The following is a 19,872-nucleotide window of genomic DNA, read 5'->3' as shown; positions in this document are numbered from 1 at the left end:
ATTCTACTTAATCGTTAGGTTAAAATATATTCTACTTATACGTTAAATTCTAAAATAATTCTTTGCTGAAAATAATTTCCTACTTAGGGACACCTGGGTGGCTCAGTCTGTTATGTGTCTGACTCTTGATCTTGGCTCAGGTCATGATCTCAGTTTGTGAGATGGAGCCTGGAGCTTGGGACTTTTCTCTCTCCTCTCTCTGCCTCTTCCTGGCTCATGCTCCCTTTCTCTCTCTCTCTCTCTCTCTCTCTCTCTCAAAACAAATCAATAAATTTTAAAAGAATTTCTTATTAATTTTACCAGGTCATTGTCATTAATAAATGTATGTGTGAAATTCATCTGATATGTTCACATTTGTAATGTGGTTTATTTATTTATTTTTTTCTTTTGAAACAGTTAATTCTGAAGAAATTGTTAGGAACCTCAGTGTAAGTATACAGTGTCCTAATACATATATCTAAGTTAATATAATGTCCTTAAAATCTGGATTTGAGGAAATTTATGTTCCATATTTCTGAGTCCAATCCACTTCAAATTTATTTCTTAAACCCTCCGTTGATAGTATTTTACCTGCAGATCAGCTGCTTTTGTCTTAGGTGTTTTCATTTACAGTCACTACCACTAGAGATTAGTTTGTGACAACAGTGGCCCTGACTCCTGGCTTTTACTGAGTGGGTTGCTGTCCCATTCAAAAGGGCCATGCCAGTCACATGTGTTGTGTGACTTAACATAAGAAAATAGTGAATCATGAACTCTTACACATCTTTTCATAGAGGTCAGAAAAATCATCTCTTTACCCTCTAAGTCTAATTCCAACTTCTTTTGACTGGTTCCCACGTTCCAGGTTGTGAGTAAACTTAGTGGGGCAAATTCGAGATACAGATCTTAAAGCAAACTGGGCTTTTCAAGGTAGAATTCCCTACTCCTAGAGAGACCTGAAATGTTCTTGCATGTAGTTTTAATACTTCTGTATTTAAGGTATATTCACAAGCATATTATCTATTATATGGAATTCATGAGTTTATCATTGCTTGGGGTGGAGCTAGGTTTATTTAAGTATATAGGTCGTGTGCAATTATAGAAGAAAACTGTTAGGATGAACTGGGAATGATTGAAGGTAAGAAAACACCGCATGAAGAATGTTACTGTCACCTAGGACCCACTGCAAGTCTGATGCAGAAATGACCATTAGAGCAGCAATTCTTTAGAGTGTTAATCACTTCTTTTTTCTCTTATACTTTGATATTTTGGTCTTGAGTAAACATGGTGGACAATGTCTCCCTCTGCTGGCGAAGGGCATACAGGCAGTGTGTTCATGCTGATTGGATGGGTACTTCAGAATTTTCAACAGATGGACTCTCTAAAACCACATATTGTTGTCCTTTTCCCCATCACCTCACGAGCCATATAGCAGAAGCTGAGGAAGGGAAAATCTCTAATAATCCTGTAGTGGAGGAGGATTGGATACCACGGGCTTTGGAAACCATTAATGGTATCGCAAATAAAGACTGGGCCTAGAGTTATAGAACCCGAAGAAATGGACCATCATTTCCTAAATAGTCCATTATTCCCAGGAAATTTTCATGTGGGGGTACAGTATTCCCAGTAGGCTTGTTGAGCTTATATTGGACAAACGTAATCAAACATGAACGGATGACTCGTTAAGTTCAACAACATTCTGGTTGCATGATAGACAATGGCATCCTTGTTCTTAGATAAAATGACCACAGTCTTCCCAACTCTAAGGTCTTCATCCTAAATTCTCAAATGCAAAGTATAACCCCGTCCTGCTTCGGAAATTGGCAGTGTGCCTCCACTTTCCTCTGGATTTACTCTGGCTACACACCAGCTAGGAAAGTGTGACTTGTCAGATGATCTGTGGTCCTCAAGGGCACATTCTAGTTCTTTGTATCTTTGACGAAGCTTCATAACCAACTGCTGCCATCATGTACTTGCCTGGATGTTACAAAAATATTGACTTCAACAGGAAGTAATGATAAATTAAAAAGAAAAAGAAGCCCGGTAGAGATACCAAAATAAGCAAAGAAAAACTGGCCAAAATATCTGTGCAATAAATAATTTCTCTTCCCCTTTTCATTCTGTTACTCGCCTTGCTCTATTGTCCATACTTCCTTTTAAATTGTTTTTTTTTTTCGGGGCGCCTGGGTGGCACAGTCGGTTGAGCGTCCGACTTCAGCCAGGTCACAATCTCGCGGTCCGTGAGTTCGAGCCCCGCGTCAGGCTCTGGGCTGATGGCTCAGAGCCTGGAGCCTGCTTCAGATTCTGTGTCTCCCTCTCTCTCTGCCCCTCCCCCGTTCATGCTCTGTCTCTCTCTGTCTGAAAAATAAATAAATGTTGAAAAAAAAAATAAAAAATAAATTGTTTTTTTTCAATTTCATAGTATCTTTCTTCTTATATAAATTGAGCCCAAAACAGCAGTGACACAGACTTAAAATATTTGTGTGATTATCAAGGCTTAAAATAAATAAGAAAATGAGAAAGTAGAAGAAAATTATTTTCCCATATGCTTACCTGTATTTTTTTCCTCTTGTTTCTCAAAAAAAGTTCACGAGGGAGAAAAAATTCCTTTGTAGTTCTGTTTCTCATTTCCTCACTTCTTTTTTTAGATGACTGAGTTGCATCTTTACACAGTTTTAAAATACGCCGTCTAGTTACAGCAGTAATTATGAAAGACACAAAATTTCACTCCAGTTTGTGAGAAATCCATGAATTGTTCACAAATAAGGAGCCTGTACTAGGTTTTGACTTGACTTGAGAATTAAGCAAATGTAGGTTATTTCTTTTTTTTTTTTTTCAACGTTTATTTATTTTTGGGACAGAGAGAGACAGAGCATGAACGGGGGAGGGGCAGAGAGAGAGGGAGACACACAGAATCTGAAACAGGCTCCAGGCTCTGAGCCATCAGCCCAGAGCCCGACGCGGGGCTCGAACTCACGGACCGTGAGATCGTGACCTGGCTGAAGTCGGACGCTTAACCGACTGCGCCACCCAGGCGCCCCAAATGTAGGTTATTTCAAGGGTAAATTGAATCGACTGTAAAAGGATTTTGGTGCAATTAAGTTGGTTTTTAAAATTTTTACTGATATCTGCTAATGTGTTATATAATATGCATACATAATTTAAATTCAAAAATTGTAATTGCCACTTGAAATCCAGACATATCTATTGTCTGTCAAAAAAGGAGGGGAGGGTTATGGTGGCTAAAGATATAAAAACCTAAAACATCAGACACCAAATCATAATTTAAATCATATATTTTAATTGCAATTTAAGTATTGTTGCAACAATAAAAGCAACCTAATTGGGGAATTTGGCCACACTGAGAATAGGGTTAATAGCCTTATTTTATTAGCCATGTTTAAATCTTCTTACTTTTTAAAGAGCGCTTAATTGTCTTAGCAAATGAAATTGTTAAATTAGCCTGCATATTATAACTTACACAAACAAATAATCTACCTATTATTTAGTGCCGAAAACCTGATCAGCATTTCAAACCCTATTTGACTCCTGATTTGCCAAAACGACTACACTTTGCCAAAAATGTCAGAATTGACAAAGTTCATCTTTTGGTGGACCGACAGTGGCTGGCTGTGAGGTTTGTGCATCTATTTACTTGTTTCATAATACTTTTAACCACCGTCTTTCATTATAAATTGCCTTCATTTTACCGGTCTATTATGATCATACAACTTTTCCTGAGCATTGGTATTTCCTTGACTTTTTTCAATATGTATTTTTTTAAGTTTATTTCTCTTGAGAGAGAGAGTGAGTGTTCGGTGCACTTGAGCAGGGGAGGGGCAGAGAGAAAGGGAGAGAGAGAATCCCAAGCAGGCTTCACACTGCCAGCGCAGAGCCCAACCTGGGGCTTGCTTGATCTTACGAACAGCGAGACCATGCCCTCAGCTGAAATCAAGACTCAGACGCTCAACCAACTGAGCCATCCAGGTGCCTCAATCCTTGACTTTCTATATGCTACCTAGCATTTCTGCATTTGAAATATTAGGGGCCAATCTTAGCATCGTAATCCTCACAATATAGATGCACAGAAGGAAGAAGGTTAGCACTGTTTATTGGCCATTCCAGAAACCACAAGTACCAGCACATTCTTAACCCCCAGTTAGATCTTTTTTCAGGTAGTTGACAGGATGTAAAGATGACATCAGTTGTCTTCCAGGTTGGCAGTAAGTAATTGATTAGATAGGTCATTGAAATCTTTGTCACCTTTGTGGTTTTTAGGAAAGAGCACATTTGTGGCTAAGCTAACCAATTAGTTGAACATTTTTTTTTCTAGTTCTAATTCATGTTGATTGTTGAGCATCTGCAAGTTACAATTGAATTTAGGGAAGATAAAAACCATTCTGGATCGCTTCATCCCAAGATAACCAATGAATTCGTTGGTTTCACAAAATTTTATTGATGCTTGTTACTGTGTATGCCAGGCTTTGTTCCAGGCATTTGGGATACAGACAGGATTCCTGCCTTCCTTGTCAAATAAAGAAGACTAATAATAAGCCAGAAAACCAAAAAATATACACTTTCTGATAGTTTAGCTAATATTTCCTTTTTTTTTTTTTTTTTGTGTTTTTTTTTCGTGGTTTTTTTTTTTTTTTTTTTTTTTTTTTTTGCCCCTGTGCGTAAGTGGTTTTAAATGGAATCAGGATCACATTGTTTTCTGGCCTTATTTGCATGCTACGTCATGTTGGGGGATACAGAGGACAATGGGATTACAGATACTGGAAGATATATTTAATAAAGAGGAGACAAAAAAGATGAGGGAGTTGGGAGAGCCTGTTCTGTGAGGTAACCAGGAAACCCAAGCAATACACCGCGAGGCCAGAGAGTGTGCATGTTCACATCTGGCCACTAGATGGCACTGGCCTCTCTTCTTGGGATAAGAAGTTTCATAACCCTTTGTGAAGGACCTTGGCTATATGCTGTGTGGCTCAACATAGCATTCTCCAGGAGATTTTAAAAGACTAAGCTTTACTTATATTAAGTATATCGGGTTTTAAATAATGTATGTGGGTAATATGTAAGCAGATATAGTCCCAAATGTGGGTAAATTCTCCAAATACTTACTGTTGAGAGTATGAGATCAAAGAAGTTAGGAGGCCACTGGTACAAAACAAGAAAGTGCCCATCCATCCTATAACATGCCCTGTGGGTTATAGAAGGAGAGTCCAGCCGCCAGGGTACCTCTGGGTATTACATAACACCCAGTCTCAAATTATGAGCTTTTTATATTTAATAGCTAGCGGTGAGATGTAAAAAGAGCAGCAGGCTGAGTTCAGACCCGCCTTCACGCCTAGCGTGGGGGAAATGTAAACAAATTAATGTCTTGGGGCTTCATTTTCATCATCTGTAACACAAGATTAGCCTGGTTTTATTATTCTCTTGATGTTAAAGGAAACTGACTTACCTCAAAAGAAATGTTGATTATAGCCCTAACCGGAGCAACCAAGTTCTCATCTGGTTAAGTCATTCTACCTCCAATTCTTAACACATGAGCGTCAGGCTACCTAGTTTCTATGGCAAAGTATGTTGTCTTTAGTTATAGTGTCAAATGTTTGATAACTAGATTGTATTCCCTTCCCAGAGTTATAGCAAACTTTGTCATTTAGTACAACCTATCATCATCATCATCACTATCCTCATTTTGCCTAAAACGTGTTGGATTTCACTAATTTGGGGAAACCCAATTATTTGAAACTACAGCTGAAGTATTGCCCTCTTAGAGAACATGAATAATAGCTTTTTATTTTATGATTGGAAAGTGACAAATACTTTCCAGGCACGTTTCTATGAAATGGGGATAGTCCCAGTCCTCACCCTAAGGATCTTTGCCCAGGCAGGGAGGAAGACAACAATTATAATCAGGTATAACAATGGCCACACTAGGATCAAGTGCAAGGTACAAGGAAACAATAAGAGTGATTACACAGACTAGATGTGGATGTCACAGAACATCCAGAGGATGCTTCCTGGTAGGTGTGATTCCTGCTCTGGGCTTTGAAAATTAAGGATGAGATCGGCTAAATGCCATCACATACAACAGGTCTGCCCCAGGCTGTTGGGCAGTCTGTGCGTTGTACAGAGGCACTCAGCCAAGAAGATGAGAGGCAGTGGAAAAGTAACCCTTGCTCAGCTCACTGAGCCCTGATGGGGGGCCTGTCTGCAGGAGGCCATGGACCACTTTTCTTTTGCTGGAAGGCATCCATATTCTTGCCAAGCCTTGAGTACTGCCAGCCTGTGTCTTCTCAGGGGTGCTTCTTTCTCTAAATATTCTGTCCAGAGCAATGGGGCACCTTTTTAAAGCCAGCAGCTGCTCTGGGGGCAAGGGAGGGTCTGCAGGCAGACGGGCTAGATGCCCTCGATTGCACTGGTTCTGTGTGCCAGAGCACCAGGTAAATGAAGCCTCTCTCCGCCTGACAGACCTTACCTGTCATGACTGAAAAGTGTGACTTTGCCTGGGAAGAAAATAGACCATTGGTAGATACAAGGTGGCTGCAGGTGAATATGTGGTTGTGTGGATTTGCATTTCTGAGAGCTCACAGTGTTCAATGTGATTAGGTGTGTGTGTGTGCATGTGCGTGTGTGCATGTGTGTGTGTGTTTGTGTGTGTGTGTGTGTGTGTGTGTGTGTGTGTTATGTGGGAAGATTCTGAAGTTCAGAGTCAGGGTAGCCAATTAGGAACTTCATGCAGGTCAGAAGTAATAAGGGTCTAGCTTAGAATGGTGGCAGAGTAGGAAAGCAAGGGAAGATGTGAAAGGTACTACACAGGCAGATAGTTGGCAACTGCCTGGAGGGGCGGGGGGGCGGTCAGGAAAGAAGTCTTACTCGTCTCCCATCTGTGTCATTACCCGACTGTGGCAGAGACACTGGCCTTGATTTTGACTTTATGAATTAGACATGGAGAAGATAAAAGAGAGTTTGTTCCAGAAGATTTCATATGGTACTTGGAAGTTGAGCTAAATCATGACAGCTAAAATCAACTCATCTTTTCCAAATGGCAGCTCCCATTTTTCCATATGGATTTCCAGAGCCAAATTAATGGCTGGAGAGCATAAACATGAGCAGTTAGAAGAGCAAATTTGTAACATTTTCACTTGAGAAGAGAAAATAGAGCTTTTTCAAACACTAATTTTTATCTTTTACTTCTGAATAAAGCTTTGCAATATTGACTAAAGTTTTCTGATTGAGTTGGGTTAGGAGTTGAAAATATTATAAAAAGAGATATTTCTGGGGCGCCTGGGTGGCGCAGTCGGTTAAGCGTCCGACTTTAGCCAGGTCACGATCTCGCGGTCCGGGAGTTCGAGCCCCGCGTCAGGCTCTGGGCTGATGGCTCAGAGCCTGGAGCCTGTTTCCGATTCTGTGTCTCCCTCTCTCTCTGCCCCTCCCCCGTTCATGCTCTGTCTCTCTCTGTCCCAAAAATAAATAAACGTTGAAAAAAAAATTAAAAAAAAAAGAGATATTTCTGAAAATAGAGAGATATATAACAGACCAAATTTCAGAGAATTTTACCAATGACTTGGTTCTAAAGACCTTTTTGTTCTTTCATTAATGAATACTCTAGCCTCCCACACAGAATTTAAAACTGAATTATCCCCAAATGGTTACGGTAATCTTTTTTTTAATGTTTATTTATTTATTTTTGAGAGAGAGAGAGAGAGAGAGAGTACACAATCAGGGGAGGGGAAGAGAGAGAGGGAGACACAGAATCTGAAGCAGGTTCTGACAGCTCAGAGCCTAACATGGGGCTTGAACCCACGAAAGGGCAGATCATGACCGGAGCCGAAGTTGGACACCCAGCTGACTGAGCCACTCAGGCACCCTAGTTCCAGTAATCTTGAAGGAAGCAAATATGTATGCAAGAAGGATAAAAATATTTTTAAAACAACTCTTATCTTAAGCCCCACATTTTATTGGAATTAACTAAGGTAATGAGCTGGCATCTTAGGGTAATTGAATTTAAATGCCTTATAAATAGGACTCCCTTTCTTTCCCCATTCCAGCTAGTAAGTCAGTACTTAGCCTCTCCTTTCTTCCCTCTATTGGGTAGTGTTGAGTGTAGCTGAGTGTAGCCTGCTCAGTGTGATGATTTATTTTTTATTTTGTGATTTGTTTTTATTTAAGCTGAGACTCAGTTATGAATGTTTTAGAAGCTGATCTTTTAGGACACTAAAGTCCTGCCTACAACATAAAAACAAAAACATTGTGTGTGTATGTTTTCCCCGAGGAGTGGGAGGTAGGGAGTGGGAAAGCAAATGAGACAAATCTCTTAGGGAATAAGAGTCTCTTTTTCCATTAGAGACCTAATTTGAACCAGTATGGCATTGTTGTTTAAAAAAAAATCTAGGTTTATTTATTGCCAGTTTGGACTGCTAAAATTGCTCAATTCAAATACTAAAATAGGAGAAGGTGGATAAAAGGCAAATTAAATTTGAAAAGTCATTCAAGTAACAGAACACAACAGCCTATAGAAGAAAAGCCCTAAAGTTAAAAATAAGTTCTGAATTTACAAGAATATACTAGCTTCTTACCGAGTGTTATAATGAACTTTCCTTCAGTATTCTTTATACTTTTACATTATTTCCCTACATATCTCTACTGTAAAATAGGAATCAATATTTTTCCCAGTTTCAAAGACTTATTTCTAAAGCACTGAAATGCTTAAAGTAGTATATTAATTAAACTATTCTTTTTTTAAAAAAATTTTTTTTAACGTTTATTTATTTTTGAGACAGAGAGAGACAGAGCATGAACGGGGGAGGGTCAGAGAGAGGGAGACACAGAATCTGAAACAGGCTCCAGGCTCTAAGCTGTCAGCACAGAGCCGGACGCGGGGCTCGAACTCACTAGCCGTGAGATCATGACCTGAGCTGAAGCCGGCCGCTCAACCGACTGAGCCACCCAGGCGCCCCTAACTAAACTATTCTTAACCACACAGACATTAATGTGTAAAGATACAGATAAGCTTGAAGACAATTTTTTACATTTTTAAATTAATAAATAGATTTTTATTGACATATAGCTGATATGAAGTTATATTCGATTTTTTTTTAACCTATGCCTTTGTTATTATCTTGTCAATGTCTAAGAGTCAAAGGCTTTTGAATTCTACTTCTGGTTCTGGAATTCTCCTTCCTGCTACCATTCTGTTTGTTCCTCTGTGGTTATGAACTTGAGCATGAAAATAACTATATTTATGCTGTCGTTGACAGAAAATTTACTTATATAAAAGCATAAGCTGCATAAAAACCCATTAAAGGTCAGTTTACAATAAGGTCTCATATTAATGTATTAATTGCAATGTCATATCATTTCTTTAAAGGAGTAAAGCATATTCATCCTGTGGAGGAGGCAACCACGGTTATAACAATGAGTTTAAGAGCATGGAGGTAACTTACTGCTTTATTTTATTTTTTTTAACAAATATTTATTGAGCGCCTACTTTGTCATAGGCAGTCTTTAGGGCCCTTGAATACACCTGTGAACAACACAGATAAGGATCCCTGCCCTCATGAAGCTTTCATTCTAACAGAGGGATATAGACAATTGGCATAATAAGGAAATATATTATTTGGTATGTTAGGGGATAAATGCCATGGGAAATAAAGGTAACACAGAGTAGGTGGAAATTGGACATGTCCCAGGGTACCATGGGGGCAGTATGCAACTTTACATAAAGTGGAGAGGGTAAGATTCATTGAGATGACATTTGAACAGAGACTTGAAGAAGGTGAAAGAATCAGCCTTTCAAATGTTCAGGGGATAGGTGTACCCAACAGAGGAAACAGCCAAGTACAAAGGCCCAAAGGTAGAATTGTGCCTGATGCGTTGGGGGCAGGAGAGCCTTCATCGGTTATTGGAAGGATGTAAGACTGCGTGGCTGATTGGAGAAGAAGGAGTGAAGGTTCAGTTGGGCATGTTAAGTTGAAAATATTTATCAGACATGTGAGTAGAGATGCTTTATAGGCACCTAAAGGGAATCTACCCAGAAATAAAAAAAAAATTGATTTTTAGGTATATCGATTATTTAAAAGATACGCAGCTAGACAAGATCCTTAGAAAGTGAGTATAGGTAGAGAGGAAGACCAAGTCCTGAGCTCTAAGCACTTCTACTTGAAGAGGCTGAAAGAAAAAGAGTCACTAGCAAAGACACCTAGAAGTATAGCCAGTGAGCAAAGAAGAAAACCTGGAGCGGAGTATGGAGGGAAGAGACTATTTGGAAGAGTCCATGAGAGAAGTGTAGCTGATAGGCCCACATAGGTAAACTTCATGATTTTTTGCAACCTCATTATCTTTTTAAAAAATTTATTTCTTTAAATTCAAGTTAGCTAACACACAGTGGAGTCTTAACTTCAGGAGTAGAACCCAGTGACCCATCTCTTACATACAACAGCCAGTGCTCATCCCAGCAAGTGCCTCCTTAATATCCATCACCCATTTAGCCCATCCCTCTACCCAACTCTCCTCCAGCAACCCTCGGTTTGTTCTCTGTATTTGATAGTCTCTTATGTTTGCCCCTCTCTCTGTTTTTATCTTATGTTTTCCTTCTCTTCCCCTATGTTCATCTTAGTATGCTTCTTAAATTCAGGTGAGTGAAGTCATGTTATTTGTCTTTGTCTGACTGACTTATTTCGCTTAGCGTAATTCCCTCTAGTTCCATCTACACTGTTGCAAATGGCAAGATTTCATCGCCATTCTTTTTCATCGCCAAGGAGTCTTATTCCACATCTTATTTATCCATTTGTCAGTCAGTGGACATTTGGACTCTTTCCATACTTTGGCTATCGTTGATAGTGCTGCTATAAACATTGGGGTGCGTGTGCCCCTTCAAATCGGCATTTTTGTATCCTTTGGATAAACACCTACTAGTACAATTGCTGGGTTGTATGGTAGCTCTATTTTTAATTTTTTGAGGAACCTCAATACTGTTCTTCACCTGCTTGCACCAGCTTGCATTCCCATTAGCGGTGCAAAAGTGTTCCCCTTTCTCCACATCTTTGCCAACGTCTGTTATTTCCTGAATTGTTAATTTTAGCCATTCTAACAGGCAACCTCATTGTCTTTCCTATTTCCATTAATAACACACACACACACACACACACACACACACACACACATCCCTTCTCAAATAAAGAAAATGTGTTGGGCTCATTATGAATATACTGCCTTTTAATATTGCTGTGATGCATTATATCCCCTTGTAAACATTTGAAAAGTCTCTAGAGACAGAGTGCCTCTCTATCAAATAGAGTACTATTTATTAAGTTAATTGCTAGAAAGAAAACCTATGTCTCCATTTTTTTGCTATCTTGGAAAAAAAGGATATATACATATTATATAGTCCTATTACCAAAAAGTAATTATGTTTGACACTTTTCTTCTAGTTATTTGCAATGTGAAAGAATTAGATTGTTATGAATAACATAATTAACTTAACATTAATTATTTAAATATAAATAAAAAGTATTTAGAATTCTTCATCCGAAAAGTAAAGGGGAGATATTTGAGAAATCGGTGGGTTAGTCTAAGCTGTGAAAAAACTTTAGTGTTTAGAAACTTCAGCATGTTTTGGTCATGTATTAACATATTTGAACAATGATATGAAAAGACAACCAAAATAATTCCTGATGTTATATTATGAATTTGTAATTTATACTGTCCAGATATTGTAGAATTGTGCTGACATTGATTGTCTATTGTTGCTTGTTTTCTCCTCGTCTGTTGACACGCAAGGTGCTGTGGAATCAGGTACATTTAGAAAAAAATAAATACAATATGCATTATATTTGATTGGGATTTGTGGAATCCCAGTCACGGGTGGAAGTGACATACAAGTCATTTTCAAATCTGAAAAGAAATCCTTATAATAGCAGGAGACACAGCTAGGAGAGCTGTGACAGAAGGCAATTGTGTCTCTTCCACCATTTGTTTTTGAGTTTAGATGGCATCTAGTAACAGTAGGACTGTCATCACCTAGGCTATCTTTTTGGCACATGGACCCAGTTTTAAAGAGAAGACTGAAATTGAACCATTCGAAAATATCGAAGTCTATAACCTAATATGTGGTGAGTATATCTATATAAATTTAACATCAAAATGTGGATGTAGTTTTTAAAATACATATTTTGAAATTGGCAATAAATTGAATCCCAGAGGGGGCTGCTCTGCCCTAAGAAGACAGAAAGTAGAAAAGATAAGAACGAATCACCATTCTGAATTATTCAGCCATAGTAGTTTATGAAATTATTGTTTCTGATTGCTGGTAATGACAAAGATTAGATCTCAGGAGATGAGCCTTTCTATCAGTTAGTTACTACTTGAAAACTTAATAAAACTTAGGTGAGTAAAATTACATTTCCAACTTTTCAGAGTAGGAAAAGAACCTCTAAAACACAAGTATTTTCTTGTAATTACAGAGAAAAAGCTTCTGGCATAAAAGGATGATAGAAATCCTATTTGTATAGGTGCTTATTATTATACTCAGTGTTAAAAAAAACCTTAAATAATTAGAGTTTTAGGGGATTTCCCCTGCCTTTATGCCTACATGCTTACTTCAAACCATTGTATTAACAAATCGTTTAGGCAAGGTAATGGGTAAGTTGCAATTTCACCTTGAGCTTTAGAATTCTGACATAAATATCCTCACCATTGTCACTCTTAATCTTGCCAAAGGCGTGTGGTGATTGAATATGTCTTAGAAACCAAAGAGTATCCATTTGAAAATACTGTGTTGTAGTCTTAACAACTTCGATTCTTGGTTCCCCACCTGGATGTGTGGTCAGAGATGCTGGCCCTTTGTGGGGAAACTTAGAAGGAACCAGATAGGATTTAAGTTCTGGAAGAGATCTATTAGGCGGTATTCAGCAGGGGCCACTTAAAAAGCTATGTTCATAAAATATTTGTATATTGTATTGTTATAGAACAAAATAGAAAAAGTTATCTAAATATTAAGCAAAATCTCTGAGTTTAACTTTTTAAAGGTATCTGTCCTTAGAGAAGTTTCATATAACTAAGTAAATATACTACCAATAAGATTATTAATTATTTAACTTCTTCAAAATTGTTTTTTGATAAAACTATAGCTTTTTATGCTAGAAAGACCATGATATGCTTAAAGAACAAAGTGATCCTTTAAGCAATAATACTTTTCTCTAGAGGAGCAGACACAGTTCCTGAAAATTCCTATAGCTCTTACAGCAACGGTCCCCATTCTCTAGAAAGAGGAGGTGGTGAAACCATGGGGCAAGAGTCAGTAAACCCAATGGCACATGCAGTCCAAGACTGTTTTATGGCAGAATTTATTTATTTATCAATTAATTATTTATTTATTTATTTTTTGGGAGAGTACAAGCTGGGAAGGGGCAGACAGAGGGGGACAGAGGATCTGAAGCGGGCTGTCAGCCTGACAGCACAGTGCCCGATGTGGGGCTCGAACTCATGAATCATGAGATCATGACCTGAGCTGAAATCAGATGCTCAATCGACTGAGCCACCCAGGTGCCCCTTACCACGGAATTTATTAATGGAAATTTTGTTTTCTTCCATCTCCTAGACAGATATTGTTGCCTTTTAATTTAAAACTACTTTGAACTTATTTTTAAAAACAGACCTTCTACACATTCAACCAGCACCAAATAATGGCACCCATGGTAGTTTAAACCATCTTCTGAAGGTCCCTTTTTATGAGCCATCCCATGCAGAGGAAGTGTCGAAGTTTTCTGTTTGTGGCTTTACTGTCCCACTGCCCATAGATACTCTCCATTGTTCATGTCCTGTGCTACAAAACGTAAGTAATAACTTCATATATTCATAAGAATATAAAGGGGCAAACTAATTTCCATAACCAGGGTTATAGTCAGGGTAGCTGACAACCAGGTTTGTGTTCTAGTTAGGATCTTTACTAAGTAAATGTATGTGGTTTCTCTGAACCTTGTCTGGGGATGAGAGATGCATTGTAAATTAAGTACGTGACTATGCTTTGTAAATTGGAAAGCACTATTTGGAAATTATTAATTCCCTTGTGAGCTAAGTGTCCTTAACCATTCAAAATAGTAGAATCTTGGAGCTCTTTTTTATTTCCTTGGTAAACCATCCCTCTTACAGCTATAAGACCTCTTACAGGTCTTTTTAGTGCATCAGGCACTTGGCTGAGTTCAGGAGCTTGACTTCAGATCCCAGGAGACTGTCAGTAAGGTGAGATTCCAGTGCTAGGAACCCCCACCCCCGCCCCAAAAAGGCAAGGAGTCAGAACAGGAGCTCAAAATGCAAGTTCTCCTTGTGAGAACTAGAGCACATGGATGGGGCTTGGGGTTTCAGAATGGAATCAGAGCCCAGTTATCAGGAATCCATCAAGTTAAAACCAATGTCAATGTGCATTTGACACCAAGTTCAAAATGTGGTTGTAGAGTTCAATAAGCACCTGCTGCCTCCACCAAGAATTATTCCTTATAACAAGGAGTCAGCAAAGACTTCTATAATCCTCCAAATACCATTACACCACACAGATCAAAAAGTATATAGATAGATGCCAACCAAAAGAGGCTTTAAAGGGTAAAAGTCCAGTCAAGCTTCCCAATAAAAATCAAATCCACAGTCAAGATCAAAGTATGGATGCGGGTTTCTTACCTACAGACAACTTTGATGGAAGTGCCATTTAAAATAATGGTAATAATAATAAACATCACAATGTGGGTGTTTTAGTCTACATTTTAGGAATGAAGAAGGGTCAGAGAAGTCAGGTAAATTGTCTCAGGTCATGGGTGTTTGGTCTACCTCCTGACTGCCAGCTTCCAAATTCTTCTCTGTAAAGAATGCCCTTTGCTATTCAGTGTGGTCACAGGATCAACATCTGCCTCACTTGCAAGCTGCTCAGAGATCTAGAATCTCAGGCCCCACTGAGCTCAGGTTTACTAATCAGAATCTGCATTTTAACAAGACCCTCAAGTGAGTTGTACTCCTATTAAAGCCCTAGAAGCCCAGGGATATTGTTATTTCAGTTTAGCAGTTGATTCTAGCTGTGGTCAAAATGCTTTGCCCCAACATCAATTGTATCTTTGCAAATTCCCACACAAAGTCTTTTAATGAGTAATAGTATCTCTGTATTTCTGAGTAAGTGGCAGAATTGGAATTTAAACTCAAGTTAGTCTGGCTTCTTTGTTGAGTAGTAAAATATTCATGTGATTACTGCAATCCTGATCAGGAAATAATCCTGATCACCTTTTACAACATGTTATCACTTTGACTTACGTTCTCCCTTCCCCACATTGTTTTACAGAATGCTGCTTTAGAACATGTGAATCTAATGCTAAATCTCTCCCAAAATGAAAGTAAGTCAGTAGAAAACATGTCAAGTCTTTGATGTTTAGGCCCAACAAAACACAATATTGCCTTTTTGGGGGTTCTTTAAAATAAACTCACAGAGGCTTTTGAACATAAAGATTGTATTGCCAATGTATAGGAGGGGGAAAAAACAGAACTAGATCTGGTAAGATCAGTTGCAAGCCTGAGTAGTTATAGTGGTTCCAGGAACACAACAAATTCCTTGAAATGGTTGTGCCTTCTCTACGGTCCCCTGTTCCCTTTCTTAGATGTGAACAGGGTTCACTGCCTGGGTTGGAGTCCTACCTCTACTGCTTCTTGACTGTGTAACCTGAGCCAAATCACTTAACGTCTCTGTGCCTCTGTCTACTCATCTATAATAATGGTACCCAGCTCATGTGGTTGTAAAGACTGAAAGAATTAATCCATGGAAAGAATTTAGAACAGCGCCTGGCCTGTAGCGACATTATTAATATCCGTTATCTTTAAAGTATTCTTGTGTTAAACTCATTGGGCTTGTTTCATCATTTATAAAATGGGGATACCGTCTTTATAGAGTTTTTATGAAGATTAAATGAGTTAATCTATGTGTGCACTTAAAATAGTGCCTGATGCACAGTAAAAGTTCAGTCAATGTCTTGGTTGGTTTATAATCTTTTTATAATCTATTGAGTGTTATTTCATGGCATGAATACCTTGCAGGTTTTTAAAGTATCAATAATTGATGGAGTTTTAGAATATACTGACGGGCAAATAAAAATAAATACATTAGGACATACTTTTCTTTATAAAATTGCAACATTGTTCCTATGATAATTATTAATGTAGGTCATCTTTGTTACAAAGTATGTCCTTTTGATTTTGAGGTTTTTCCCTCTTCAAATATGTCCTGTGAGCTGTTAGCTGCTTGGCTAAATAACTTATCTAAGCCCTAGTTTTGTAATATATAGAGTGGGATAATAACACTTCAGAGTTGTAAGAATTAAGAGGTTAAGTATGTAAAATATTTATGAGAGTAACTGGCATATAATAAACCACCAGAGAATGATGGTTTTTTAAAAGTTTTTATTTATTTGAGAGAGTGAGAGAGCGCAAGTGGGGGAGGGGCAGAGAGAGAGGGAGAGAGCGAGAATTCCCACCAGGCTCTGTGCTGTCAGCATAGAGCGCCCATGCAGGGCTCGAACCCACATGAACGGAGATCATGAACGGGGCTGAAACCAAGAGTCAGACACTTAACCAACTAAGCCACCCAGGCACCCCCCTGAGAATGATAGCGTTATGCATAGAAGCATTTGCTAATTTTACAACCATTTTTATGTTATTGTCATTTTAGTAACAGCCACAGAGAAACTAAATGTGCCATTTGGGAGGCCCAGGGTCATGCAGAAGAACAAGGAGCACTGTCTTCTCTATCACAGGGAATATGTCAGTGGATTTGGAAAAGCTATCAGGATGCCCATGTGGAGCTCATATACAGTACTCAAGCCAGTAAGTTTCTGTGTCCATTGATCCCCAAGGACTGGGGAAAAAAAAAAAAAAACATTTGTAGCTCTCTAATATTCTAAGAATTGAATTTTGATTTTCAGTAGAGATCCCAAAGTGAGTTTGTCTTGTAAGACAATAGCCCAGATATTGTTTAAAGGTATTTATAGGTGCTGTATGGGTGCAAAAGAGGAACACAGTGAGTTTTGCCTGGAGAAATTAGAAGGTGCTTATAGGCCAATTGGTAAGGCAGGTAGGAAAGATTTCAAAAAGAAGCAACAGGAATACAGAGGCACACTGTTTATTTTGTATATCCTACGTACACAGTGGGTGCACCTGGAAGGTGATGGTAACTAGATTATAAAGGGCTTTATATTTATTTGATTATTTAACAAATACCTTACTATCTGCTGTGTGTATTATGGCAGGCACAAGGAACACAATGTGAATAAAAAGTAATCCTTCCCTGAAGGATACAGTATTCTAATAAGTCAGGCTAGACTTACATGTATAGATGTGCCTTGTCATAGAGCTCTCCAGACTGAAGTTGAGAATCCAATTGTTTATATTCTCTTCCTTTCTCGCTGTCTGGAAAACACCTTTTGGGTAAGTGACCCTGAGACATGTGGCTAGCAAAATAAAGAAAATGTCAGATCTCTAACTCACACCGTATACAAAATTAAATTGCTGGTAGATTTATAGACTTAAACGTGAACAGCAAATCTGTTTTCCTTTGTGTATATCCTTATGACCTTGGGATAGAAAAGGATTTCTTAGGACCCAAGAATAAAAAAAAATTATTAATTTGACCATATTAACATTAATGTGTGACAAAAAGACAAAGTTACGGATGAGACAATATATTTGCATTGCATATAAGAAACAAGAGATGGGTAGTATCCAGAATGGTAATTAGGATCTAGACTAGCTAATAAATTTCTTCCAATAAACAAGAGAACAAGAGAATGATAAACTTCTTAGTTAATAAATGGACAAAGACTATGAGCCATGCAATTGAACTTCATTAGCAATCAGGAAAATGTAAATGAAAGCAAAAATCAGTCTGCCAAAAACCGGTCAAAACCCCCCTTCAGGGCATGGATGGTCCTGTTTAACGTATCCTCACAATAGAGCTGCCCTGTCAATGCTTCCTGAATGACTGTGTTGGCTAGATTAATCCCAACCATTATTTTTAAAGGCTTTAGGACAATGCAGTACTTTCAACCAGCAGGGTAAATAAATAATCAGGAAGCTGTTTTGTAAAGAAAATCTTGATATCTTAGATCCAAAGATTCTGATGACAAATGTCAACCTATACTGTTCTTCCTAAGGGTACAGATATTCCACCCCTTTTAATGGCAAGGAAGTGATTGGTTTATTTACTTTTCTTCTGTTCCAATTTAAGATTTCTGGAGAAAAATAAGCATATTTTCCCACTATTAATTGAAGCTTTGTGTGTTCTGAACACCAGCTCTGCTGCTGACAATGGTTTAATTGTGGTCAGTGGTAGGAGAGCCCTGATATTTCCCAATGTGGGCAAATATTTTACCAACAGTTACCTGAGTTCATGTGTATGGTTAATGGCAACATCACTTTCCTAATACACAACATGGTGTTTGTGATTTTCTTCAGCATACTGTGGAACAACAATATGAAGTTGTTTATTCCTTGAAATAATTTCTATTTGTTTTTGTTTTTGAGAAGGGCAGTATATTTAAGGCCAGTCTTATTATTCAGTTCTCTATTTTGAAAAGTCCAGGTTATCAGGGACTCTGTGGAGTTAAGGGGAATGTTGATGTTTTTAATACTTTCCCCTGCTGTCTTGCATTCCTGAATTTATATGAGCTTTAGCGGAAATCAGAGGCAGAGAGATTTTAAGTGGGCTCAGACCAGGCGTTTAGTACAATTCTTTTTTGTTATTGTTTTAAAACTGGCTTCATTGTTACCAAAAGTTCCTGCCCTTTCACTGATCCCACAGACCTACTTGTATATTTCTCCCTCCATGTGACAGGATGGAATTCTAGCAATTTTCTGCTTTCTAATTCAGAAATTACTCTGTTAGTATGTTGTGGTTCAAGAAAATTACATACAAGGATGTTTTGAGATTCACATAAAAATGTTGTAAATCAGCCCTGTGTTTGAAAAAAAAAAAAAATCAGACTTTAAATAAGCACTTTTTGGAGCATGGGCCCAATTGGCTTGCGCCTTTAAGTTTTATGGAGCTTTTGTTTTTCTGTGGTTTTGGTGGGTTTTCTAATTTTTGTTGTTGTTATTATCTCAGAAGAGTTCTGGAGAAGTAGCTGTGATTTGAAATCATGGTCCTAACAACAACTGCTTCAAAACCATTAGAGTTGATTAGACTGTATATGCATTTTGCTTCTGGGCCTGCTCAGTAGGGCCAGATGAATGGCTTTTTCTGTTGCTAGGTGAAAAATTGAAATTAAGAGCAAGAACTGTGATTATGTTTTAGAATGTATGCCTTATAAATTTAAAATAAATCAAAGAACTTTTTCAGAGAAGAAAATCTAGCACACTTGCCAAGCACTTCTCTCTCTCTTGATCTATATTTGTACATACCTTGCTTATCACTGGATTTTGGCCGTTTGGGGGGGGAGGACGGGGAGGAGGGGCTCAATCTCACTACCGTCAGATCATGACCTGAGCCAAAATCAAGAGTTGGACACTCAATCGACTAAGCCACCCAGACATTCCTTCGCTGGATTTTTAAATAGCCTTGTTTTGTTTCCAAAGTTTCCTAGCACTAATATTATAAATTATGACTTAATCATGTTTTGTGACTCTTTAAAAAACTAGGAACGTTATTATGTATTGCAAACATTTTTTTAACTATAAGAAATATTTTTCCCTATAGAAAAAAGCCACATGCCCAGAAGAATAATTTAAAAAGTATACAGTTAGTATTCTTACCATAAGTTCAGATAGTAACAATCCAATCTTCAAATAAATAACTAGCTTTTATGATCAGCCTACAGGTAAAGAGAGTCTGTAACTTCAATAAAAATACTTTTATCTCCTGTTCAA

The 19,872-nt window shown here is 38.1% G+C and overlaps 1 protein-coding gene across 3 annotated transcripts in view; it reads left to right on the top strand.

Annotated features, from left to right (window-relative positions):
- Nucleotides 1–19,872, top strand: part of ENPP3 (ectonucleotide pyrophosphatase/phosphodiesterase 3) — a 100,806-nt gene that overhangs the window by 64,919 nt on the left and 16,015 nt on the right. For all 3 annotated transcript variants that reach the window (XM_040449182.1, XM_040449183.1, XM_040449181.1), the window contains 7 exons: nucleotides 397–428; nucleotides 3,489–3,616; nucleotides 9,353–9,419; nucleotides 12,008–12,095; nucleotides 13,638–13,816; nucleotides 15,305–15,356; nucleotides 16,682–16,836. In XM_040449182.1, coding sequence (XP_040305116.1) covers nucleotides 397–428; nucleotides 3,489–3,616; nucleotides 9,353–9,419; nucleotides 12,008–12,095; nucleotides 13,638–13,816; nucleotides 15,305–15,356; nucleotides 16,682–16,836 — 701 coding nt within the window. The remainder of the gene's footprint in view (nucleotides 1–396; nucleotides 429–3,488; nucleotides 3,617–9,352; nucleotides 9,420–12,007; nucleotides 12,096–13,637; nucleotides 13,817–15,304; nucleotides 15,357–16,681; nucleotides 16,837–19,872) is intronic.

The sequence above is a fragment of the Herpailurus yagouaroundi genome, unplaced genomic scaffold (genome assembly GCF_014898765.1).
Source record: "Herpailurus yagouaroundi ecotype Mexico unplaced genomic scaffold, PumYag 198, whole genome shotgun sequence".
Lineage (NCBI taxonomy): Eukaryota > Metazoa > Chordata > Mammalia > Carnivora > Felidae > Herpailurus > Herpailurus yagouaroundi.
The sequence above is the reverse complement of the archived record's forward strand: the minus strand, read 5'-3'. Positions and strand labels throughout refer to the sequence as shown.